Genomic DNA, 23,386 nt, shown 5'->3' with positions numbered 1-23,386 from the left:
ATTAAAAAAAAAATTTATATAGTGCAAAAAAAATGTGCACAGTGTGACTTCTATATATCCATATCATTACATAACCACAATGGTATGTTCCAAAAAATGTGTTTCAAAAACCTAAATACAGTAATCCCCCCCTTATCTGAGGGGGATACATCACAAGACCCCTTGTGACATTTGCAACCATAGACAGTACTGAACCCTAATAGATACCATGCTTTTTCCTATACATAATAATAAAGTTTAATTTGAAAATTAAGCACAGAGATTAACAAATAAAACATAGCAATTATTACACTACAGTAAAAGTTATGTGACTGTTGTCTCTCTCTCAAAATATATGCTTATTATTAGAGCATTGTGACCCAGCATTAAGGTATTATTGACCTTCCTGTTAAAGGTATGTTAGGAGGAGAATGCATATGTGAAAAGGAAGACTGTCTGCTTCTGGACCACAGAACTGAAAGTACAAATAAAAGGCAACTACTTGAAACAAAGGGGACCTCCACCACAATGTTCATAGCAGGAAAGTCCAAAATAGCCGAACTATGAAGCAGCAGACATGTCCCTTCAACAGATGAATGGATATAGATGATGCGGTATATGTATACAATCAAATATTACTCAGCCATCAGAAAGGATGAATACCTACCATTTACTGTCAATGTGGACAGAACTAGAGGGTGTTAAGCTAAGCGAAATAAGTCAATCATATAAAGACAATTACATGGTTTCACTCATACATGGAATACAAGAAATAGTGCAAGGGACCACAAGGGAAGGAGGGGAAACTGAATGAGGAAAAATTAGAGAAGACAAACCAAGAGACTCTTGACTCTGGGAAACTGAGGGCTGCTAAAGGGGAGGTGGATGGGGTAACTGGGTGACAGGCATCAAAGAGGGTATATGATGCAATAAGCATTGGGTGTTATACTATATGTGGGCAAACGGAATTTAAATAAAAAAAAAGAGGCAGCTACTATTATATAAAGAGCTGTTTTTACTACAAACTTTTTTAGTTAACCAAATGAACAAATCACCACTATGAAACCAAACAGGTTCATAATTCATGTTATCATTACCTTTTATCTAAAGCAAATAAATGTCCATTTTTAATTAAAATTAGTATTAGGCGAAAAAAGCCACTCGGTATAAACCATTTTTCTCCCTCCTCGTTACCTTTTACCCATTTAAAGTCCACAAAATATTATGCATTTCTAAGCATTATTTTTTTAAAGATTTTTAAAAATTTATTTATTCATGACAGACCGGGAGGGAGAGAGAGACAGAGAGAGACAGAGATAGAAACAGCGACACAGGCAGAAGGAGAAGCAGGCTCCATTCAGGGAGCCTGATGTGGGACTCGATCCTGGGTCTCCAGGATCACTCCCTGGGCTGAAGGTGGTGCTAAACCGTTGAGCCACTGGGGCTGCCCTCTAAGCATTATTTACAAAGAAGATTTCCATTACCAGGAATAAAATCATACAGTGAACTACTAACCTTAGTAGTGAATTACTAAGATTCTGGGTTACTTTGTCAAACCCAAATATCCATTTAATGAAAAGACAGTTTGTGCAACTTCTTTATTACACTGAAGGTACACAATTGTTAGCTTTCTTCCACAGCATGCTCAGTTATGCTATCCTGTGATTTTAGGGATTTACTCCAATTATTTTCCTTGACAATAGCAGATAGAAACTTTTATAAGACTAGATAAATTAACTTTAGCAAATAAGAATCAAAAAAAAAGGAAAGAAAAGAATGGCATTTAATGCTTATAGGAAAATTTTTAATATAAAGAATATGGCAATATGCTTAAGACCTGGTGCATAAAGTAGATGGAGTATCTTATATATATGGTACATATACAGAAATGACCAAATAAGTGTTTTTTTCCAGAAGTTTCGATTTGTTTTACAAAAGAACTTAGTATTATAAAAGGCTACTATTTTAACAAAGATCAAGTTCAAATTTCTAAGTCCCTTTGTTTTTTTTTAAAGATTTTATTTTAGGGGCACCTGAGTGGCTGAGCCAGTTACAGAGACAACTCTTGATTTCAGTTCAGGTCATGATCTCAGGGTTCTGAGACTGAGCCTGACATCAGGCTCCGAGCTGGATGTGGAGCCTGTTTGTGATTCCCTCTCTCCCTCTTCCTCTGTCCTTCTCCCCCACCATCTGTATCTCTCTTTAAAAAAATAAATAAATAATTCTGGGATGGGGGGGGGACTTTAAGTAATCTCTACACCCAATATGGGGCTCTAACTCACAACCCCAAGATCAAGAGTTGCACACTCCTCTGACTGAGCCAGTTAAGCACCCCAAGAGCTGTCTTAATACTAATTTTTGCTTATAAATGTATACAATAATTTTTGCTTATAAATACATATACAAAAATAGCCACAGCACAAATCTGAGATACCAATATCTTTAGCCTGTTTCTTTTACTCCACAAAAACTCAGAAGTCAACAACTTCTTTAACATGTATGTAAAAATTCTGGAAATACAAGGCCAATGAGATTTTAACTAAAAACAACTTAGGGGCATCTAGCAGGCTAAGCTGGAAAAACATGCAACTCTTGATCTCAGGGTCATGAGTTTGAGGCCATGATGGGTGTTAAGGACTACTAAAAAAAAATAAAACAACAACTTGGTTTTTTCCACAGAGTAACACAAAAAGGTCTATTTGAATAATAAAGAGAACATAAAATGTACTTACGCTAAGCTTCATCCTCATTAAAAAATAAGAAATATGAAAAGTATAAATGATTGATTTAATCAATTTTGGCAACCTATATTGCCAGTTTAAGAAATCACCAATTTACTCTTAAAAATTTTCAATGACAAAACTAGAGCTGAATTTTATTTTTTCCAATTTATGAATGTAAAATAAGAAAAACATTAACATATTTTAAATGAAAAATCTGCTTTCAGTCGGTAACAGATTGAAAAAATTTTAGAATAATTTTAGAATAGGTGCCGAAAAAAGACAGTAGTAGTACCTATTCACACCACTTCTGCTGTTTAGGACCATGGATAAACCATTCCCAGCCATCATCATTAACTCTCTTAACTTTCTCTAGTACTTCTATCATTGTCAACACAAACTTCTGAAAACTACTTGACAGGATTGAACCAGACTTCTTTATCCTTTTAGGGTTGATTTTTGTGGTGGTTTTTTTGTTTTGTTTTGGTTTCGGTAGTAGTATTCTAAACTGACCAATTTCTTCCATACACTTTAAATTGGAAGAATCTGAAGTAAAGCTGTCACTATGCAAAAGCTTTAACTATGTTTACAGATAGAAAGGCTTATCAGAAACCAGTCTGCATTTTACACATCAACAGATGTTCTGTCCTCTGCAGTATCTGAAGGAAATAATCACAAACTCCCTGTACCAAAACACCCCCATCTCAAACAACCTCAGACCTCCACCTCCATAAGCACACACAAACAGGCAATATCCAAATCATACCCAAACTCTAAGAATAAAACATCTGGAAAAAGAATAAAACATAAGAATAAAACATCTGGAAAAGAATACAATTTCAGTTATGAGAAATATCCTGAGACACAACATATTTAGGTTTAGAGAGAAAGCAATGACATAATTTTCATATCAATGAAGCCAGATCTAAGATTATCTGCTGTCAAGATAAGGGTGTGGATGGGAAGTCTAATGAGAAAAAAAAAAAAAAAAAAAAAAGATTTCCTTGAGTTCATAAAGGTCTCCTGAAAGTAAAAGAATTACCGGGGGCACCTGGGTGGCTCCGTTGGCTAAGTAAGTATCTGCCTTCAGCTCAGGTCACGATCCCAGGGTCCTGGGACTGAATCCCGCATCAGGCTCCCTGCTCAGTGGCGAGTCTGCTTCTACCTCTACCCTTCCCTCTCCCCCCACCCTGCTTGTGATCTCTCTTTCTCTCTCAAATAAATACAATCTTCAAAAAAAAGTGAAAGAATTACCAATGAAATATTAATCTAGTTGAAAGAGATGCATATAATTAACAGGAAATTTACACATTTAAAAATTCTATATACGTTTTCCCATTCAACTCAATTTTTCAGTTTCTGTAATGGGGCCAGGGCAGAAGGCGAAGCAAAAGACACGACATCAAAGGAATAAGAGATACAGCAAGAAATCAGTATTTTCGTATCACTTCCGATCTATTTTGAAAAAAAAAAAAGCATTTGGGTTTCTATTTAAGTGAATAGAATACTCAGAAAACATTTGAGTGCTTACCACCACTAGTGTACTGCTCCGAGTTAAATCCTAATAAAGACAAAGTACCTTTACAATACATACAAGGCAGAAATGAAAAATACCATGAAAGAGGTAAAACATGCTATGAGTTAAGAAAAAATGTGTACAGCTGTGAGGACTGACGCTATGTTTGGTGGATTCATGATGTCAGATATAAACCAAAGGGCTAAATAACTTGCTAGATAAATTGTCGTGGATTTTTTTTGTCATTTTTTTAAAATCCCAGAAACAATAAGATGATGGGGGAACTATCAAAACTACCCAGAATTCAAAATGGAAGTTCAATATAAAGGTGACTAAAAAGTGGGATACATGGGTGGCTCAGTCAGTTGAGCATCCGAGTCTTGATTTTGGCTCAGGCCATGATCTCAGGGTTGTGAAATCAAGCCCACACTGGGATCTGTACTGGGCGGGGAGACTGCTTGAAATTCTCTCTCCCTTCACCCCTACCCCTACCCTATTTATCCCTCTCTCAAAAAAGGGGGGAGGAGGACTAAAAATAATTGTTAAGTAGTCCTATCAAGTAAAGGACACTGACAGAATCTACATGTTTGCAGTCATGTCCACGTCAACCAAAGAGGAGAGGAGACAGACCTAGCACCAAGAGTCATGAACAACCTACTTCTCAAGCATTATAATGGACTGATAAAAAGTTCAGCATATAGGCCTTAGGATGAGAGATGCAGGGCCAGCAATAACAATGATCCTAGGGTAAGGTCAGAAGACTAAAAACAAGGCTAATATTCCAAGGGTTACTCATATTTCAATACAGGGGTCCTAAGATTATTTAAAACAACAACAAAACAACTTGAGATTGTAACTATTCAAATTCAACCTCAAAGATTCATGACATAAAATGTTTAAGTTTGTCTAGGTACACAATGGGCATTGAACAATCACTCGGCTCATAACTAAGCCTTTGTTGATTAACCCTCCTCCACAAAAGAACTCATGGCAGAAATTTTCTGTGTATATAATAGCCACCAAACAAGAGAATTCACCAAAAATGATGTATCTGTCAATATCTGTTCTGATATGTGCAGGAAGTGGATGTTCTTTAATCGAACTATCACTATATAGACAGCCAGGAACACACATAAACATTTTCAGGCTCAAATTTAGTTCTTAATATTCTCTCCAGAGATATCAACTTTAAAATGTCTATCTCCTGAACTCTAAATCTAGTCCAAGAAGATGTATTATATCTTACTGAATTTACATCATTTGCACACCTAAGTTCCCCCACTATACTGAAGATCAGTTCTCCACTTAGGCTGTACATTAGAATTACCCAGGAGTAAGGCACCTAGGTGACTCAGTAGGTAAATCCTACAACTCTTGATTTCAGGTCAGGTCATGATCTCAGGGTCCTGGAATTAAGTCCCCATCAGGTTCTGTGTTCAGCATGGAGTCTGCTTATCCCTCTCTCCCTCTGTTCCCCAACTCCAAATGTCTCACATGCTCTCTCTCAAATAAATAATAAATAAATAAAATATTTAAAATAAAACAAAAAAGAATTACCTAGGAGCTGAGACAAATTCCAATACCCAGGATGCATGCCAGACCAATTAAATCAACCTCTGGGGATATTTTCAATATAATGCCAAAGCGGGAAACCACTAACATGGATTGTATGAGGAACTCAAAAAACCTAGAAGGTATTCATCTACAATATAAAATGGAAAAAAGCAAACAAGAAACCTTGATGTAGCAAGGTCGCTACATTTTACCAGTTTTAACTTGGTTTCAATATATTTCAAATCAAAGGCAGACTGAAATTTATTTATTTTCTTTGGGAGAGGGAGAGGCAGAAGGAGACAGAATCTTAAACAGGATCCATGCCCCTTGCAGAGCCCAATGCAGGGTTTGACATCAAAACCCTGGGATCATGACCTAAACTGACATCAAGAGTAAGACACTTATCCAACTGAGCCACCCAGGTGCCCTGAGGCAACTGAAATTTAAGTCAAAATACAGCCAATTTTTATTATTAATAGTAGTTGTGTTATAGACTATTAAGACACCGCAAATACTAAGTTAGCAAATACTGAACCACTGTTCCTAGAGGAAATACAAAGTTGGATTCTTGCATCCTCTGTCCACATTAAACCAGGAAATACAAAGTTGGATTCTTGCATCCTCTGTCCACATTAAACCAATCAATAATCACCTAGGTTTTTGTGTGTTTGTTTAAAGACTCCTTAATATATGTTGATCCATTAACACTGAATCCAAGGCTAATAGCACATGCCTGAAAAAAAGTTATCAAACACACACATTTTTTTACATAAGGTACATTACAGTCTTCTTGGGATTAGGAATACTGGACAGCACTTCAATACTATGCTTGGAGGCCATTTTAAGCAGTGAAATCCCCCAAAGTAGTAAAATGCAAAAAATGTGCAACCACCAAATAGACCTAGAAAAGAACACTTGTTTACAGAATGACAGCTAAATCAAGACAGAGTGTTGCCTTGTTTGACCTCAGTTGAAACTATGCATATCTAGCTACTCCAATTTTTCCCAGCTCTGCGCATGCATGTAAAATCACCACCAAAGCACCATGAGGATTGATTTTAGGCTTACAAATTTTACGGAGTAAGCAGATTCACAGATATGGAATCCAGGAATACTGAGAATAGACTGTAGAAATATCAAATCAAGGTAGCTCAAACTAATAGTTACAAAGAAATGAATTCTGAGGGTTTCCACTAAGCAACATCAAGAATAAAGATGACACCAATATGTTGGTGTTCATTTTCTCCACTAGAATACCTAAAATTAGATTTCCTAAGGATGTGACCATTTTTCTCATATCAAATCTATATTTAAAAAATCTATATACTCAATTTACTCAACATATCTTCATGCAGTACAAAAGTAAATTATACTTTACCAACTACCTCTAATCATGAAATGTCGCAACGACTTAAAGAAAAAGTATGATAGTTGAACTGACCTCCTAAAATGCCCTCTGTCTCAAAGTTTTCTAAGTCTAAAAATTTATGCTGGTATGCCTATTTTAATTACTATAAAAGCTAATAGAGGAATATTCTCAGTAATAGTTTATTAGGACCACAATCACATTTCTTAGGAGTAGGGCTGCAATATAAATTCTCTGAAAAACAGCTTAACAGCCCCACTCAACCTAGAAAAAGAACTTGAATCCAGCAGGATACTATCAAATCTGATGAGCTTTTAGTTCTGATAAGCTTTTGGTTTGGGCCTATGCAACTTCAAAAAAAAAAAAAGGTGCTCTATTAATGCTATAAAACTAAAAATGCCTCACTATATACAAGAGTTAACCAAAATGAATCAAAAGCCTAAATGTATGAGCTAAAACTGTAACAATCTCAGAAAAAAGCATAGCTATAATAAAGTGTAAGTCTTTATGACCTTGGATTAGATCATTTTTTTCTTAAGATTTTATTTGAGAGAGGAGAGAGAGCACTTGCACAAGGAAGGGCGAGGGGTAGAGAGAGAAGCAGACTCCTCACTGAGCAGGGAGTCATGATCAGGGTACCCAGGCACCCTACCTAGGTAGTGATTTCTTAGATATGATCCCAAAACTATAAATGACAGATGGGGGGGGGATAAATTGACTTCATCAAAATTAAAAATTTTTCTACCTCCAAGGACACCCCAGGAATGTGTAAACACAAGTCACAGGAGAAAATGTTTGCAAACCATTTATCTGATCCGGGCTTGTATTCAGAATAAACAAAAAGTCATTGACAACTCAATAAAAAGACAACTTTAATTTTTAAATGGGCAAGGGATCTGAACAGGCTTTTCTACAAGAAATTTACCAATAAATACAAAATGTTCAACATCCTTAGTCACTAGGGAAAGGCAAATCAAAACCACAAGGAGATATCACTTCACATCCACTAGGATGTGAAGCTATTAAAAAAAAAAAAAAAAAGGGCAACAAATACTGGCCAAAATGTGTAGAAACTGGAACCTTTCCACAATGCTGGTGGGAATTTAAAATGGTGCAGATGTATAACCTACTGAGTCATGGAAATGTCTGGTAGTTCCTTAGAAAGTTAAACAGAGTTACCAAATGACCCAGCAGTTTCACTGTTAAGTATATACTTAAGACAAATTAAAACATGGCCAAATAAAAAGCATGTACATCAATCTTCATAGCAGCATTATTCAAAAAGCAGAAACAATCCAAGCTGCCAATTAACTGATGAATGGAAACAGGAAACAAACCAAATATCAACTGATATAACCATAAAATGGACTCATAGCCATAAAAAGGAATTAAGTACTGATATAAGCTACAACATGGATGAATCTCAAAAACACTATGGTAAGAAGCTGGTTACAAAAGACCATCTACCATATGATTCCATTTATGGGAAATACCCAGAATAGTTAAACCAACAGAGATAGAAAACACACTAGTGATTTCTGTGGAGCATGGGCAAGGAATGGGGAATGACTGCTAATACAGGTAAAGGCTTTTTAGTAAAAATGATGTTTTATGGTATGTGGATTACATTTCAATTGAAAAAGAAAAAACTGAATGTGCCATTTAAAACTGATAAAGAGGGGATCCCTGGGTGGCTCAGCGGTTTAGCGCCTGCCTTTGGCCCAGGGCATGATCCTGGAGTCCCGGGATCAAGTCCCACATGGGGTTCCCGGCATGGAGCCTGCTTCTCCCTCTGCCGGTGTCTCTGCCTCTCTCTCTCTGTCTACCATAAATAAATAAATAAATAAATAAATAAATAAATAAATAAATAAATAAATCTTTAAAAAATAAATAAATGAATAAATAAATAAAACTGATAAAGAAGGTTCAAAGTATTACTTCGCTAATTCTCTTCAATATTTGAGAAGTAGTCAAGCACATGTGCTAATTAGAAACCATACTTCAGGGACGCCTGGGTGGCTAAGCGGTTGAGCGTCTGCCTTTGGCCCAGGGCATGATCCTGGAGACCCTGGATCGAGTCCCACGTCGGGCTCCCTGCATGGAGCCTGCTTCTCCCTCTGCCTCTCTCTCTGTGTGTGTGTGTCTCTCATGAATAAATAAATAAAATCTTTAAAAAAAATAAAAAATAAAAAATAAATAAAAACCATACTTCAGGGGAGCCTGGGTGGCTCAGTCAGTTAAGCGTCTGTCTTCGGTTCAGGTCATGATCCCATGGCCCTGGGATTGAGTCAGGGCTCCCTGCTCAGTAAGGAGTCTGCTTGTTCCTCTCATCATGCCCCAGTGCTCTTGTGCTCTCTCAAATAAAATCTTAAACAGGAAATCTTTTTTTTTTTCACTGATAGCCAACACAGGATAGGAATCAATTTTTTTTTGTTTTTAAAGCAAGTATCTGATAGAAGTAGTTTAAAACAAGACGCTAGAGCATTATAACCCACTAACAAAAAAGATCCAGGACATGAAGATTCATGACATTAAGTGATTCGCAATCTTACCCCCATACGATTGTTTTATTATCCCTATTTTTTTTAAAGATTTTATTTATTCATTTGACAGAGAGCGCACAAGCAAGAAGGGGGGGCGGGGGAGGAGAAGCAGGCTCCCTGCTGAGGAGAAAGCCCAACATGGGGCTCTATCTCAGGACACTGAGGTCATGACCTGAGTGGAAGGCAGATGTATAACCTACTGAGCCACCCAGGTGCCCCTATTATCCTTATTTTATATTGGGCAAAAAGGGTTACACAGCTATTAAGTGGCAAAGCCCGAATTCAAACCAAGTTTATCTGACTACAGAAGCTGTGCTCTATTAACTTCTTCAACATTTACTGCGGGCCTACTACATGCCAGGTACTGAGTTATGTTTGGGAGAAATAGTAAATTAATAAATAATATGTCAGGGCTATGAAAAATTCAGCAGGGTAAGGCAAATTATAAGTGGCAGGGGTGGAAAAGCTATTTATATTTGGTGGTCAAGGAAGGCTTCTCTAATTAACTACACTTGAACAAAGATCTGAGAGGATAAAGGAAGTGAGCCATCCAGATAGATGAAGACTCCAACTAGAGGAAATATGGGCTAAGGCACGGAGGTAGAAATAGCAAGGAGTGTATAGATGAGTGAACAGGTGGTGGGGAGAAAGAGACAATAAGATAGATAATGTACTAAGTATGGCTTTCTATGCCTTAAAAGGAACCCTGGATTACAGATGAGCATTAAACATGGGTTTGAAAGGCACAGGTCCTTTTACATAAGAAGCTTTTTTTTTTTTTTAAATAAACACAGTTACAGTATTGTAAATACATTCGATCTGCCTTATGATTTTAATTTTCTCTAGCTTAGGGACGCCTGGGTGGCTCAGTGGTTGAGCAACTGCCTTTGGCTCAGGGCGTGATCCTGGGGTTCTAGGATCGAGTCCCACATCGGGCTCCCTGAGAGGAGCCTGCTTCTCCCTCTGCCTATGTCTCTACCTTCTCTCTGTGTCTCTCAGAATTAAAGAAATAAAATCTTATAAAAAATTTTTTCTTTAGCTTATTTTATAATACAGTATATACTGCATATAATTTTCAAAATATATGTTAATTGACTATGTTATCAGCAAGGCTTCCAAATAACAGTAGGCTATTAGTGGCTAAGTTTTTGAGGAGTCATAAGCTATGCATGGATTTTTCTTTTTTTAGAATTTTTTTTTAAGATTTTATTTATTTATTCACAAGAGACAGAGAGAGAGGAAGAGACATAGGCAGAAGGAGAAGCAGGCTCCATGTAGGGAGCCCAATGTGGGATTCGATCCTGGATCCCAGGATCACGCCCTGAGCGAAAGGCAGACACTCAACCTCTGAGCCACTCAGGCATCCCTATGCATGGATTTTGGTTTTTTTTGTTTGCTTGTTTTTTAATTTTTTATTTATTTATGATAGGCACACAGTGAGAGAGAGAAGCAGAGACACAGGCAAAGGGAGAAGCAGGCTCCATGCACCACGAGCCCGACGTGGGATTCGATCCCAGGTCTCCAGGATCGCGCCCTGGGCCAAAGGCAGGTGCTAAACCGCTGCGCCACCCAGGGATCCCTATGCATGGATTTTGAACTGTGCAGGGGTCAGCACCACTAACCCCTGCATTATTGAAGAGTCAACTGTATATTCTGAGTAAAACAGGGAAGCCACAGCAGGGATGCAAGTGAAGTGACATTTGACTTTTGTTTCGAAAGAATCTAAATAATGGACTAAGAAGACAGTGAGGGAACAAGGGCAGAAGCAGGGTTGCTATAATCCAGATGAGGGATGACAATGATTTACAGCAGTAATTCAGAGGAGAGGACAAACAGTTGGATTCTGGATATATTTTGAAAGGTGAGCTCGACAGAATTTGCTAATATTTTCACTATGGGATGGTATGAAACCAAGGTTTTTGGTTAAAGGAACGGATGAATAAAGTTCCTAACTACCAATATGGGGACTACAGAAAAAAACAGGTTTGGGAAGGAAAGTCAAAAAACAGTTTCATATATGTTTATCTACTAATTTCCTTTTGTCTTAACCACCAACTTGACACATTGATTTTTAGGCAACATAGATGTTAAGTACAGAAAGAGAACCTAAGTCCAGGTCTTCTGATTCCAGATTTTGTGTTTTTTTTCTCTAATGAATTTTAATAAGACCTACTGAATGATTAGTTTTTCTCAGAATAAAATAACTCAAAGGCATGTACCATTTACTGGTGATCTAAAACCTAAATTCACGAATAAAGGCTACCAAATGAAGGATTACTAAAAACACCTGATAAACAGGAACAAGTATTATTGTAGATAAAATGCAGACGGCAGTGACATAAAGAAATAACATGTAACAAATGTTCAATTCAGATAAACACTATGCAGAACTATATTTTCAAAAAGATGCCAGGTCACCTCTACTCTTAAAACTTCCTTAAAAATAAAGAATATCTTTGAACAGTAAGGATTTGCCATAATTTTACTCAGTGCACAAGTACATGCATAAAGAGCCTTTTTTAAATGCATGCATAACCATATTATATTTTTTCTCTCAGCTATAGAAGCTATAAAACATCCTAGTAAACATTTACTTCTTGACTAAAAAGTAATTATCCCAATGATTTCTCTAGAATGTCAAACTTGTTAACATGTTAATTACATACAACCTCATAGCATCAACAGATTTCAGAGCTTGGTTTTTAATCACAGCTTCAGCACTCAGTGCTATGTAATTTTGGGTACGTTGCTTTCCAAATAAGTGATTACTTACCAAAAGTTACTCTGTCTCTATTAAAATGCAGTAGGATTATCTGACTTCCCATTTTACAAGGTTGGGATAAGAATCCAGAGAGGAAGAACAGGAAAAAATACTTTGAAAACTAGTATTATGGCAAACACATAAATCAAGAAAATAAGTCAACTCTTAGGGGAATATATATATATATATATATATATATATATATACACACACACACACACACACATATCTATAAATAAATATGATCTTTAAATTGTTCCTTTCTACTCAACCTGTTATGAAAGTGCTTAAAAGATTTCTCTAAAATGGAATTAAACTAATGCATAACTTGCTAATAAGAAGTGTCAAGTGATTAGCATTTACCATAGTCACTAAGTGCACATTTAAGAGACAACGAAAAGGTATTTTCCTATTCTCCTGAGATCTATGGCCCAGGGGAGTGGAAGAGACATGAAAAGTTAAATGAAACACCCAAACAAACACTTAGGATAAAAGCAGAAGCCATCTCATTAAGCAGTAATTGATTAACAGTTAAAAGTATCGCAAGGACTACTTTGAAAGTTAAGATTACCTTAGCTTTATCCTTTATTCGCCTGTCCTCCACATATGTTTATCATTGACACAAAATATCTTCAATTCTATTCTATACTGTTCCCCCTTTCCTTGACTTGTCCCAAGTCAAGATCCCTTACAGCCCTGTTCCTAGCCAGAGTATCCACTCAACCTTCTCCGATACTACTATAATTCTAGGCTTCTATACTCCCCAAGTTCCCAGTACTCAGCCTCAGGATCCAAGATAAGTCATTTTTCTAGCTTTTGATTATGCTGTAATCCTTCACATCATCAACAAATAGTCATATGGAGCCTGTCAAGGCAATGTGACTACTAAAAATGTCAGTAAGATTCTACCTCTCTCAATCACTACAGCCAGACACTTGAATAAAGAGCAGTGCAGAGTTGTGAATAATACAAAATAACACTTCAAAGTCATCTGAAAATAAGCACATATTCATAATCCATCTGTTACTAAATCATTCTCCTTCAATCTAGGCAAATCAACAGTTAATAGTGTAAGACCCCATTAAGAGGAAAACAGTGCAGAAAATCCACAAAAGTAATTTAACATTTCTAGAACTATCACAATTAAATGTAGATGTTTCTTTACTCTAACTCCTGCCAATTTTAAGTATTGCCAGTAGCCCTCTATTCTCTAAGAATACTTTCTTAAAACACCATCTAACCATAATCTCAGTAATTTGTGACTTCGTTCCCAAGAAAGAATCTCTCTAAGGCTCCAATAAGTTTGAAAATCACAACCATGAACTGTATGAAGAACGACTTTAACAATATTATTGAGCAGAGCATTCCCAGCATTACAGATGTGCCAAAATAACTGTACTCATCTCCAACAGTTTAGTGCGTCCACCATAGTGTGCGATTCAAAAATTATTTTCTACGTGCCGCCATCTGAGGAAAGGTTGGGAGACACTGACAGAGTGCGTTAAAGGAGTTAAAACCTCAACTGCAAAATCCTCTCCAAGGAAAAAACCAAGGTCTATCCTTATTGTTACTGATTCTCAAGACTAATTTCGTTTTTATCAAGTAATCAAATCTTATGTTACATTTCTATAATTTGTATGTCTTTAAAATAGTTCTTACAGCTTCAGTAATCTCCTCAGCCACGATAACATCCTGACCACCTGGCGTAAGATAAATCTGAAAACTTTTTAGGTAAGGACATGGTTAGAGCAGCATATGTATACTTTTTCCTAAGCACTCTGACTGAAATCCCCAAAACATCCATTTCCTAACCTCCTTCCATGCTTTCCCTTCATAGCATTATCACCTTCTAATATAATATGCAATTAAGTATTTGGTTATCTGTCTCCCCCAACTAGACTATTGTATCCAGAGCAGAAATCCTTGTCTACTCTAGCACTCTGATTAGTACCAGACACAGTAGGGCCCTTAAAAAATAATTGAGTAAATAAACAAATTCAGTTGTTTTGAAAAGAGTTAAATTTTGCTATTAAGGGGCATCTAGCTGGCTTAGTTGGTAGAGCAGAGTCTTGATCTTGGGGTTGTGAGTTTGAGCCCCAGGCTGGATGCAGAGATTACTTAAAAAAAATAAAATCTTTAACACAACATTTTGCTATAAAGATGGTCAGGAAAAATTTTATTCACCAAAGACGGAATAGCCACACAGAAACCAGTACTGAATTTCGAAAAGCTTGATTTATCTATATTAAAATTATTTTTCAAGGTACTGTCAGAAAACCTGTATCTGAAATATCTGTATCAGATATTTCAAAAATACAAACAAGCAATGGGAAAATACCTAAAACACAGAAAATTCCACTCATTGCAGTGGCAAATATTTTTTTTTTCTATTGCTCAAGTCACCATGTAAAATTCAAGATTATCAACATTAAGTTCTGCACTGACCTAATTCTGTATTCATTTTCTCTTAAACCCGGAAATTTGTTCTTTCAGACCCTCAAAGTTTACATCTAACCAGCTAATTAGTTATCCCTATAATTGTCTTGTTAAATATAATCACAGGTGTTGTGGGTTTAACCGTAATTTTTAGTCTTGAAACAAATTATTTTAATCTTAATACAAACTATCTTAAATTAGTCATATAGCCCATCTACTGTTCAACTAGTGTTCCACAGTTCCTTTTTTGGCCTCAAATGACGAAACCTCTCTAACGTCTCTGGGGAGACCAGTGTAAAGTATAATGTTTCCTCAAATTGTTCTTGTTTTTTCCCTGCACCGTTTTGTGACATCCCTTCAAGTAGGAAAGTTAGACATTTTTCTATTCTTCGGGAAAGCCTAGAAGCAGCAGCAACGGTAAATAGAATATCGCATGGAAAACTGGTTGAAAGGGGATAACACAAAAGCACAAAAGTAAATGTGAAGCAAGTATGTAAGCAAAAGAGGAAGATGCAGAAAAGAGAAGAAGTGTTCTCGCCTAGAAATGAAAAACAAACCAAAAACAGAGGGCGGGGGAAGATTGGAAGATTTACTTTTTCTTCTAGAAACATAAGCACTGAATCCTAAGAAAAACGTGGGTCTCTTTAAGATGTTAAAACTCTAAAAAGCACTCAGCTGCCACTCCAAACAACTGTTCTATCTTCTCTCCCTATGTGTTCTCATCAGAGCTAGTCTTCATTTGTAAAATTAAGTGCCGGCTATAGATAATGCAAAGTCAATCTTTACAAAACTGCAGTTGTGGTTGCCATCTTTGCCTGGGGGGAAAAAAGAAAAAACAAAACAAAACAAAAAACCCACAAAAAAAAACAAAAAACAAAACTCCTTGGATCTGGAAAAAAAGGAGCATATTAAGTTGGAAAGCCAGAAACCCATTAACTGCTAAGTCAGGCAGCTATGACACAGGTTAATAAATGCCTCCTACCAAACTAAGATTCCACTAAAGATCTAGGGAAGAAGGGCAAAGGGCTGGAGCTTTACCGCGACCACAAGGGTGGGGCACCGCAGGGAAAGAAAAAAAAAAATTCTGAGGGCGAGCCATCCCGGAGGTATAAGGGGGCTAGTGACTCAGATCTCGGGGAGACCGCCTCTTAGGAGACAAATGATGTTGAAGGGCCAAGGGCAGCCTCTGGAGAGCGAGTGAGCTGCCGCACTAAGGTTCGCAGAGGGTGCGAAGGCTAACAGAGGAAGGTACCCACGGGGCAAAGGAGTGAGAGTCAGAGAGGAGGGCCGAGCGGTCGGAGCAGCTGGGCGTGGGAGGCCTGAGCCGAGGCCGCGAGGCGCTTCTGCAGCTGGCCGCCGTCCCCGGAACGCCTTTTCAGCTGCCCCCGGCCCCGGCCCCCGGCCCCTCTCCGCGCCGCCCTTGCCCCAGCGACGACGGCCAGAGCAGCTGTTTCCGCCCGGCCGGGGACCGCGGGGAAGGCATCCCCGGGGCGGGCGGGCAGGCCAGCGTCAGTGTGAGCGAGAGGCGACCCGAGACCACTGCCGCCACGCCAACGCCAAACTTCACCCCTTCCTCCTCTCAGCCTTCTTTATCCCCCAACTTCCCGGCCGGCTGGTGTCCGCTTCGACCGCCCGAGGACCCCCCCTCCCCCGCCCTTCTTCTCGCCGCCTCGCACCCCTCCCCAACGTCCTGAAGCCGGGAAAGGACTGGCCACCAGGGCCGCTCCCGAACCCGCCCGGGTGCCCCAGAGTCCCAGACGCCGCCCCCGACAAAACGCTTGCGTCCTCTCGGCGGCTCCCTCGCCCGCCCAGATGCTGCAAACTCCTCTCACCTGCATTGACGCCATGATGGAACCATCCCCCCAAGGCCGGCGAGGCCAGAGACGCAGGGGGCGGAGCCGCCGTGCTCACGTCACGCCGCGGGGGCCCAGCATCCTGGGCGCCGGGGGCGGGGCCTCCGGTGGGAAGGCGACGGCGGGAGGGGATTGGCTGGCGCCCCGGCGGGGGGAGGGGCGGCGGGCGCGCGGTCAATGGCGCTGTTGGTACCCTCGGGCACAGCCCGCTCCCCGGCGGCCGCGCTGCCTCGCCGCCGCGCCGGGCCTCACCTGGCGACGGCCGTCGGTTTTTTTTTTTCTTTTTTTCTGTGTTTACCCTAACATCTTGATGATGCCCAGCCCCGTTGGTTTTTCTTTTTGCTTTGTTTTTCCAACCGCTGGTGGTGTGGTTGGAAGATGCTTTATTCCTCTTGGACGTCTTCTGCACCGCGCCAGGCCCATATTCACTCCTTGGGGCGCGGTTCCCCTGCCCGCGGGGCTGCCTTTTACTCTTTACGGTCTGGAAGGCTTCTCGTGTTCCCAATGTCGGGGGAGAAAGACGCATGTTGTACAATGGGATGAGGACGGAGAGCAAAACAGTACGTTGGCATTCTAAGGGCCAGGGTGGATTTGTAGAGCTGAAACTTGCCCGAAAGGGAAGAGACATTTTTAAAGTTTTTCTTTGGTTCGTGTGCTGTTGTTTCCCCCTTTACACCAGCCCCTCGGTTTTAAACTTCACGGGTATCCGTAATGGTTACGGTTGTTACGGCATTCGCATCTGTGTAGGGATTTGACTCTAGACGTGATTGTTTTGTTTTGTTTTGTGTTTTGTTTTGTTTTGTTTTGATGGATCTGTGCACTTTGTAGTAAACACTTGACACCTTTTGTCACATCTGGACTTGGCTTCAGCCTGTTTCGTGGTGGGCATTTCTCTGGTCATTTGACCTAGGGATGTATTTGAGTAGGGAGAGCTGAGCATCCAGAATTTATTCTGGAATGCACCAGTTCTGCCAACATTTATCAGAAGCCACCTTTTAAAAAGCTATGCCAGGGACGCCCGGGGGGCTCAGCGGTTTAGCACCTGCCTTTGGCCCAGGGCGTGATCCTGGAGTCCTGGGATCGAGTCCCACATCGGGCTCCCTGCATGGAGCCTGCTTCTCCCTCTGCCTGTCTCTGCCTCTCTCTCTCTCTCTCTCTCTCTCTCTCTCTCTCTCTCTCTGTGTCTCATGAGTAAATAAGTAAAATCTTAAAAAAAAAAACAAAACAAAAAAAAGCTATTCGACAACTTAAGTTGTCATTGCTTAAGAGTAAAATGGAAGGGGATCCCTGGGTGGCTCAGCGGTTTGGCTCCTGCCTTTGGCCCAAGGCGCGATCCTGGAGACCCAGGATGGAGTCCCGCGTGGGGCTTCCTGCGTGGAGCCTGCTACTTCCTCTGCCTATGTCTCTGCCTCTCTCTCTCTCTCTCTCTCTCTCTGTGTCTATCATAAATAAATAAATAAATAAATAAATATATAATAATAATAAATAAATCTTTAAAAAAAAAAGAATAAAATGGAAGCCAGAGGCTTGCATCTCGTGTTCCATCTTTTAAAGATTTAGATGGCTGATACATCTAGTAGAGGGCTTTTTTGCTGTACCAGAACGAAAGTTTGAAATCAGTTGTTTTATTAACTTGGAGCTGTTTTTTAGAAATTTCTGTAAGATTTAAATATAAGCCCAATGTAGGATATCATCCTTCCCACTCTAAAGATAGATCATTATGTTCTCTGGGAAATTCCCTGATGTAAAATGTGTTCAGAAAGGAAATAGAGATTTAAAATACACCCGTTATTCTACAGTATAATATTAAACCAACTATTCCTCATCACTAGAAGTTATATTGGTTTGCTTTTTCCTCTTAGAATTCCACCCTATTGCCAGAAATGAGCTGGTATTCTCTTTGTTGTGCAAAGTGACGGTGTCCTTGAGGAATGTTTGGAGACTTTTAGCAACCAGGAATCATCCAGGAGCATATCTGGTGTCAACTCAATTGTGTTGTCAACACTTCACACATATATCCCAACGAAAGAAGAAAGCTATTCCATGTATATTTTCTTCCAGAGATTTTTAATTCCTATAATGCAGAAAATTGCTCCAGAAGATCAGGTTTTACCATCTAAAGTTCATTCTATTTAAAAGCTGATTCTTCTTAAGGTATAAGTGACATCAGATGACCCTACAAACGAAGCATTATGACATCATCATCATCAACCAACAGCCTGCCATGACCTGCTAACAAGAAAAGGGAGTTAAAGAATTCTTAACACTCTTCACAGTAAAGTCAACTTCTGGTCCCTTGGGTTTTATGTGTGTTAAAAAGGACCTTCAGAGGAGGGAAGAGTCAGTACCAGTCATATCTTTCCTGGGAAATATTAAGTAGGATATGCTTACTATCTTCTTCATTTTTTTATTAACATATAATCAAAAAATCCTGATGTACTCAGGAGCTAAAACAATGACTTTCTGATGGGGTGGAACATATATCATCTCCAGAGAACATAAAATTTTTCTGTCTAAAACATTTGATTATACAGTGAAGAGGAAGCTCACATATTTCTTTACAATGTGGGGCTTACTATCAGACAAAAGGCAAAATGTCTGAAAATACCAAAAGTGGGTGGAGCTCTCATAAACTCTGCAGGAGCAAAATCGGACAATTTCCACTTTGGAAAATAGTTGAACAATAATAAAATTAAAATTCCCCATACCTTTGAAGAATCTTTTTTAATAGTATCATTTGCAATAAAAGATACTTAAGAGACATATTAAGCCAATGCAGTCCTGTTAACCTTGTTTGGATCCTGATTCAACCAACTGTAAAGAAGATATTTTTGAGATAACTGGAGAAATATAAACATAAAATGCATATTAGATGATATTAGGGGATAATTATTATTTTTGTTAGAAACTGATCATCAATTTTTTGATTTCCACTTCAATTATGAATGACCATCATGTTCAAGAAGGTGATGCTTCCTCGTCTCACAAACTACCCCCACCTCCAACCTCCCTGTAGGACCAAAGAAAGAGGGCATACACAAGCTACATATGTGCCTGATGTCTTCCTCATCAAGGCAAAGGCAAAGCCTGTGACACAGAGGACTAATAGTAGCTGGACTTTCTGGCAGAAAAGGGGAGGAAATATGGGAAACCAGAGTCTAGTAACTTGAAGAACTCACAAAGTGATCACTGGGCAAATGCTGCAATATCAATAATATAATGTGATTTATGAATGTTTGAATTCTGATGACTCACTCTCTCTGGAGAGTTAGGAGCAGTCCTATGAGAATCTACTTTGTACAGTGTGAAGAGACAGGGTTGAGGAGCCTTAGAGTCTGTGTCTCTCCAGATGGTTTGTCCATAGTTACCTACTAGCTGATCTCATCAGAGAAATGTAGGTAGTTCAGTAACCATTAGCTTGTTAATTGAATGTTGGAAAAGGCTCCAAGCTAAGAATCCAATCCTTCTAGTCTTGTCCTAGCTCTGTCGTTAGCAAGCTTGGTCAGGGCTCTCAATCTAGCTGGGCTTATTTCTTTACCAATAAAATGAGCAAGTCAGACTGCATAATCTTCAAGTTTTCTTCCAGATTTCAAATTCTGTGTGCCTAGTAGAGATCATTAAAAATTTAAGTGATATGTCCCAAATACCATTTTAAAAGTCTAAGATAAAATGCAATGGGAATGATGTCCTATTTTGAATTTAAAAATCACATTTATAGATATACTAGGAATGAACTTGACTTCATTGTACTTTATGTAGACATACTGGGGAGCCTTAGTTAACGATTTTAAAATGCTAATGTAATCCAGATGAGCTATAGATGGGATTTAATGAAGTAGCAAAACTCCAAATTCACAATTTCGAGTGGTACTTTAAGAAAAGCATGGAGACTGCTTCTCCCTCTGCCTGTGTCTCTGTCTCTGTCTCTCTCTCTCTATGTCTATCATGAATAAATAAATAAATAAATAAATAAATAAATAAATAAATAAATAAATCTTAAAAAAAAAAAAGAAAGAAAAGCATGACCCAAACTAGTCATTTCATGTGAATCTCCTAATAGTGTTTTTTTAAATTTTTATTTATTTATGATAGTCACACACACACAGAGAGAGAGAGGCAGAGACTTAGGCAGAGGGAGAAGCAAGCTCCGTGCACAGGGAGCCTGATATGGGACTCGATCCCGGGTCTCCAGGATCGCGCCCTGGACCAAAGGCAGGCGCTAAACCGCTGTGCCACCCAGGGATCCCCGAATCTCCTAATAAAGGACAAAGAAAATTAGCAAAATAGCAAATGCTTTATATGTGTGACTTACTCTACATGTCAAAAATAATTGATTCACATACATACTTGGTTTGTAAATAAAATCGTGAATCAAGAGAACTTTGTCTTTACTTTCTTCCCTTTCATTATCTCTCTAGCTAAAACTCTTTTCCTTGTCTGTATTCTGGGCACGTTCCGTGTTTGCTTCTCCCCTAAACCTCTTACCAAACATGTTCTTAGCAAGTTATCCTTTTCTTTTTCTATTTGTCCATGGACCCGCTCCACAGAAAAATGTGCATGCCTGTGCAAATTTGTATTTCAGGGAGTTAACTGACCCTCAAAAATTCATCCATCAGCAGAGGTGTATAAACCTCAAGATAAGAACACCTTTATTGAAGAGGTAACCATCACTGTAGATACCAGCTCAATTTCTTTCTTTCTTCAAAACCTGTCTTTTATATAGACATAATTTCATAGCTCTTGTTTTCTTTTGTTCGCTTGTTTATTTTCCCATCTTTCAGAAAAGCAGGGTTATGTGAAAAGCTTGGATTAGGAACCAGAGGAGTTTATTTAACAAGAGGTGTGACACAGATGTAACAAAGATACCAACCAGGAAGAAACTGTTCAATGCTGGGGCAAGGGTGTGGATTGTTTCTTGCCCAGTGGACCAGATATCTGTAATTAGATCATAGGGAGGTCTGAAGTGATTCTGAGAATTGAAGGGTGATTTTTTTGGAGGGTTGAGGAAAGTGGTTATTTACTAACCACTATTGAAGTATTTCAGTGTTTTTAGAATAGAGATGTTCTAAAACCGGATTGTGGTGGCGGTTACCCAATGGTATAAATTTACTCAAAATTACTGAGCAATTATTATGGGTGAAGTTTATGGTATATGAATTATACCATATTTTTTTAAGTAATCTCTACTTCCCACATGAAGCTCAAATTCATGACCCCACGATCAAGAATCAATGTTCTACGGTACTGAGCCAGCCAGGCGCCTTCCCCTACCACCACCATAAAGCTATTTTTAAAAAGAGAGAGGCATTTCAAGATTTTAACACACCCATACTAGTAAGTCATGGCTAGTCTTTGGACTGGATCTCCCACTAATGGTATGTGACTGAGGGCTGGTCAGGTAATCAACCTGTCTGGACTTTTTCATCTGTAAAATGGAGAGTCAGTGATTTCTTCGAAGCTTTCCAGATAAGTTATTTTCCTTGTCAAAAAATTCCATAATTGTGTCACCATAATTCATATTACCCTCTTTTCACCTGCTCATAAGACTGTCATTGCTCCAACACATATTTATCCTTCCTCCACAATTAGGTGGGATGGCAGCCCTACTGATTCTGATTTTGTCCTTGCCAGGTAGTTCTTTCTCATCCTATGATCTTACTTTCTGCCTTTCTTCCCCATCCCATTTTTGTGCCCCCTTTGGCCTGATATCTACTTACCATGTGTTAGAAAAGGCACTAAACTTAGAATCAAAAGGCCTCTATTTGAATCCTAACTCAGCTACTTCTTATTTTCATGACCTGAAGTTGGTCATTTAAACTTCTCTGAATCTTGGTTTCATTATCTATAAAATGGAGACAAAAATTCCAACACATGGTTTGTGGTGGAGCCTAGGTGAATCATGGTTGTGAAGGAGCTTCGTGAACTGCACAGGACTATACAGGTGACAGGCAATAGCTAGTTTTTCTTTTGAATTTCTCTAAGTTCTGTCTCCAGTAAGCAGATGACATACTGCCTAGCGATAAGAAGTGGGGTGTGTGTGTGTGTGGCAGTGACTGAGAAATACCTATGACAAGATCCTCCAATTTCTTATGAATGTAGAACAGCCTGGTCTATGAACCAGACTCTGCTTTGAGCTGAGCTTACCATAGACAAAGTTTCACTCTTGGAATGTTGCCTTTCCCTGCCCCATCCAGTATCCTTCCCCATATGTGGCACCGTTCCAGACTTGCATTTATTTTTTTTTAATTTTTATTTATTTATTATAGTCACACACACACAGAGAGAGAGAGAGAGAGAGAGGCAGAGACACAGGCAGAGGGAAAAGCAGGCTCCATGCACCGGGAGCCCGACGTGGGATTCGATCCCGGGTCTCCAGGATCGTGCCCTGGGCCAAAGGCAGGCGCCAAACCTCTGCGCCACCCAGGGATCCCCCAGACTTGCATTTATTAATAACAATAATGATACCAGCTACTTGGGATTGAACATTTATATGCGCCATATAGGCAGTGTGAGAGGTACTTGTATTTCTTTATTATTTAATCTTTCAGAATATGGAGTACATAAAACAATTCTCATTCTACAGGTGAAACAGGCTTGGAGAGACTAGGTAAATTGCCAAAGTCACACAGCTTATCCATAGCCATAGCAAAATCAGAAT

At 39.0% G+C, this 23,386-nt stretch overlaps 2 protein-coding genes across 2 annotated transcripts in view; one reads left to right on the top strand and one right to left on the bottom strand.

Moving 5' to 3' along the window:
* Positions 1–16,809, bottom strand: part of UBE2W (ubiquitin conjugating enzyme E2 W) — a 77,512-nt gene extending 60,703 nt beyond the window's left edge. The window contains 1 exon segment of the mRNA XM_041768926.1: positions 16,708–16,809. Coding sequence (XP_041624860.1) covers positions 16,708–16,809 — 102 coding nt within the window.
* A 5,113-nt stretch (positions 16,810–21,922) lies between these two features.
* Positions 21,923–23,386, top strand: part of LOC121498612 (NADH dehydrogenase [ubiquinone] 1 subunit C1, mitochondrial-like) — a 7,240-nt gene continuing 5,776 nt past the window's right edge. Inside the window, exon 1 of the mRNA XM_041768600.1 lies at positions 21,923–21,969. Within this exon, the coding sequence (XP_041624534.1) occupies positions 21,923–21,969 (47 nt within the window). The remainder of the gene's footprint in view (positions 21,970–23,386) is intronic.

Source organism: Vulpes lagopus, chromosome 9 (genome assembly GCF_018345385.1).
Source record: "Vulpes lagopus strain Blue_001 chromosome 9, ASM1834538v1, whole genome shotgun sequence".
NCBI classification, from domain to species: Eukaryota; Metazoa; Chordata; class Mammalia; order Carnivora; family Canidae; genus Vulpes; species Vulpes lagopus.
Note: the sequence above shows the minus strand (reverse complement) of the source record. Positions and strands in the feature narration are given on the sequence as shown.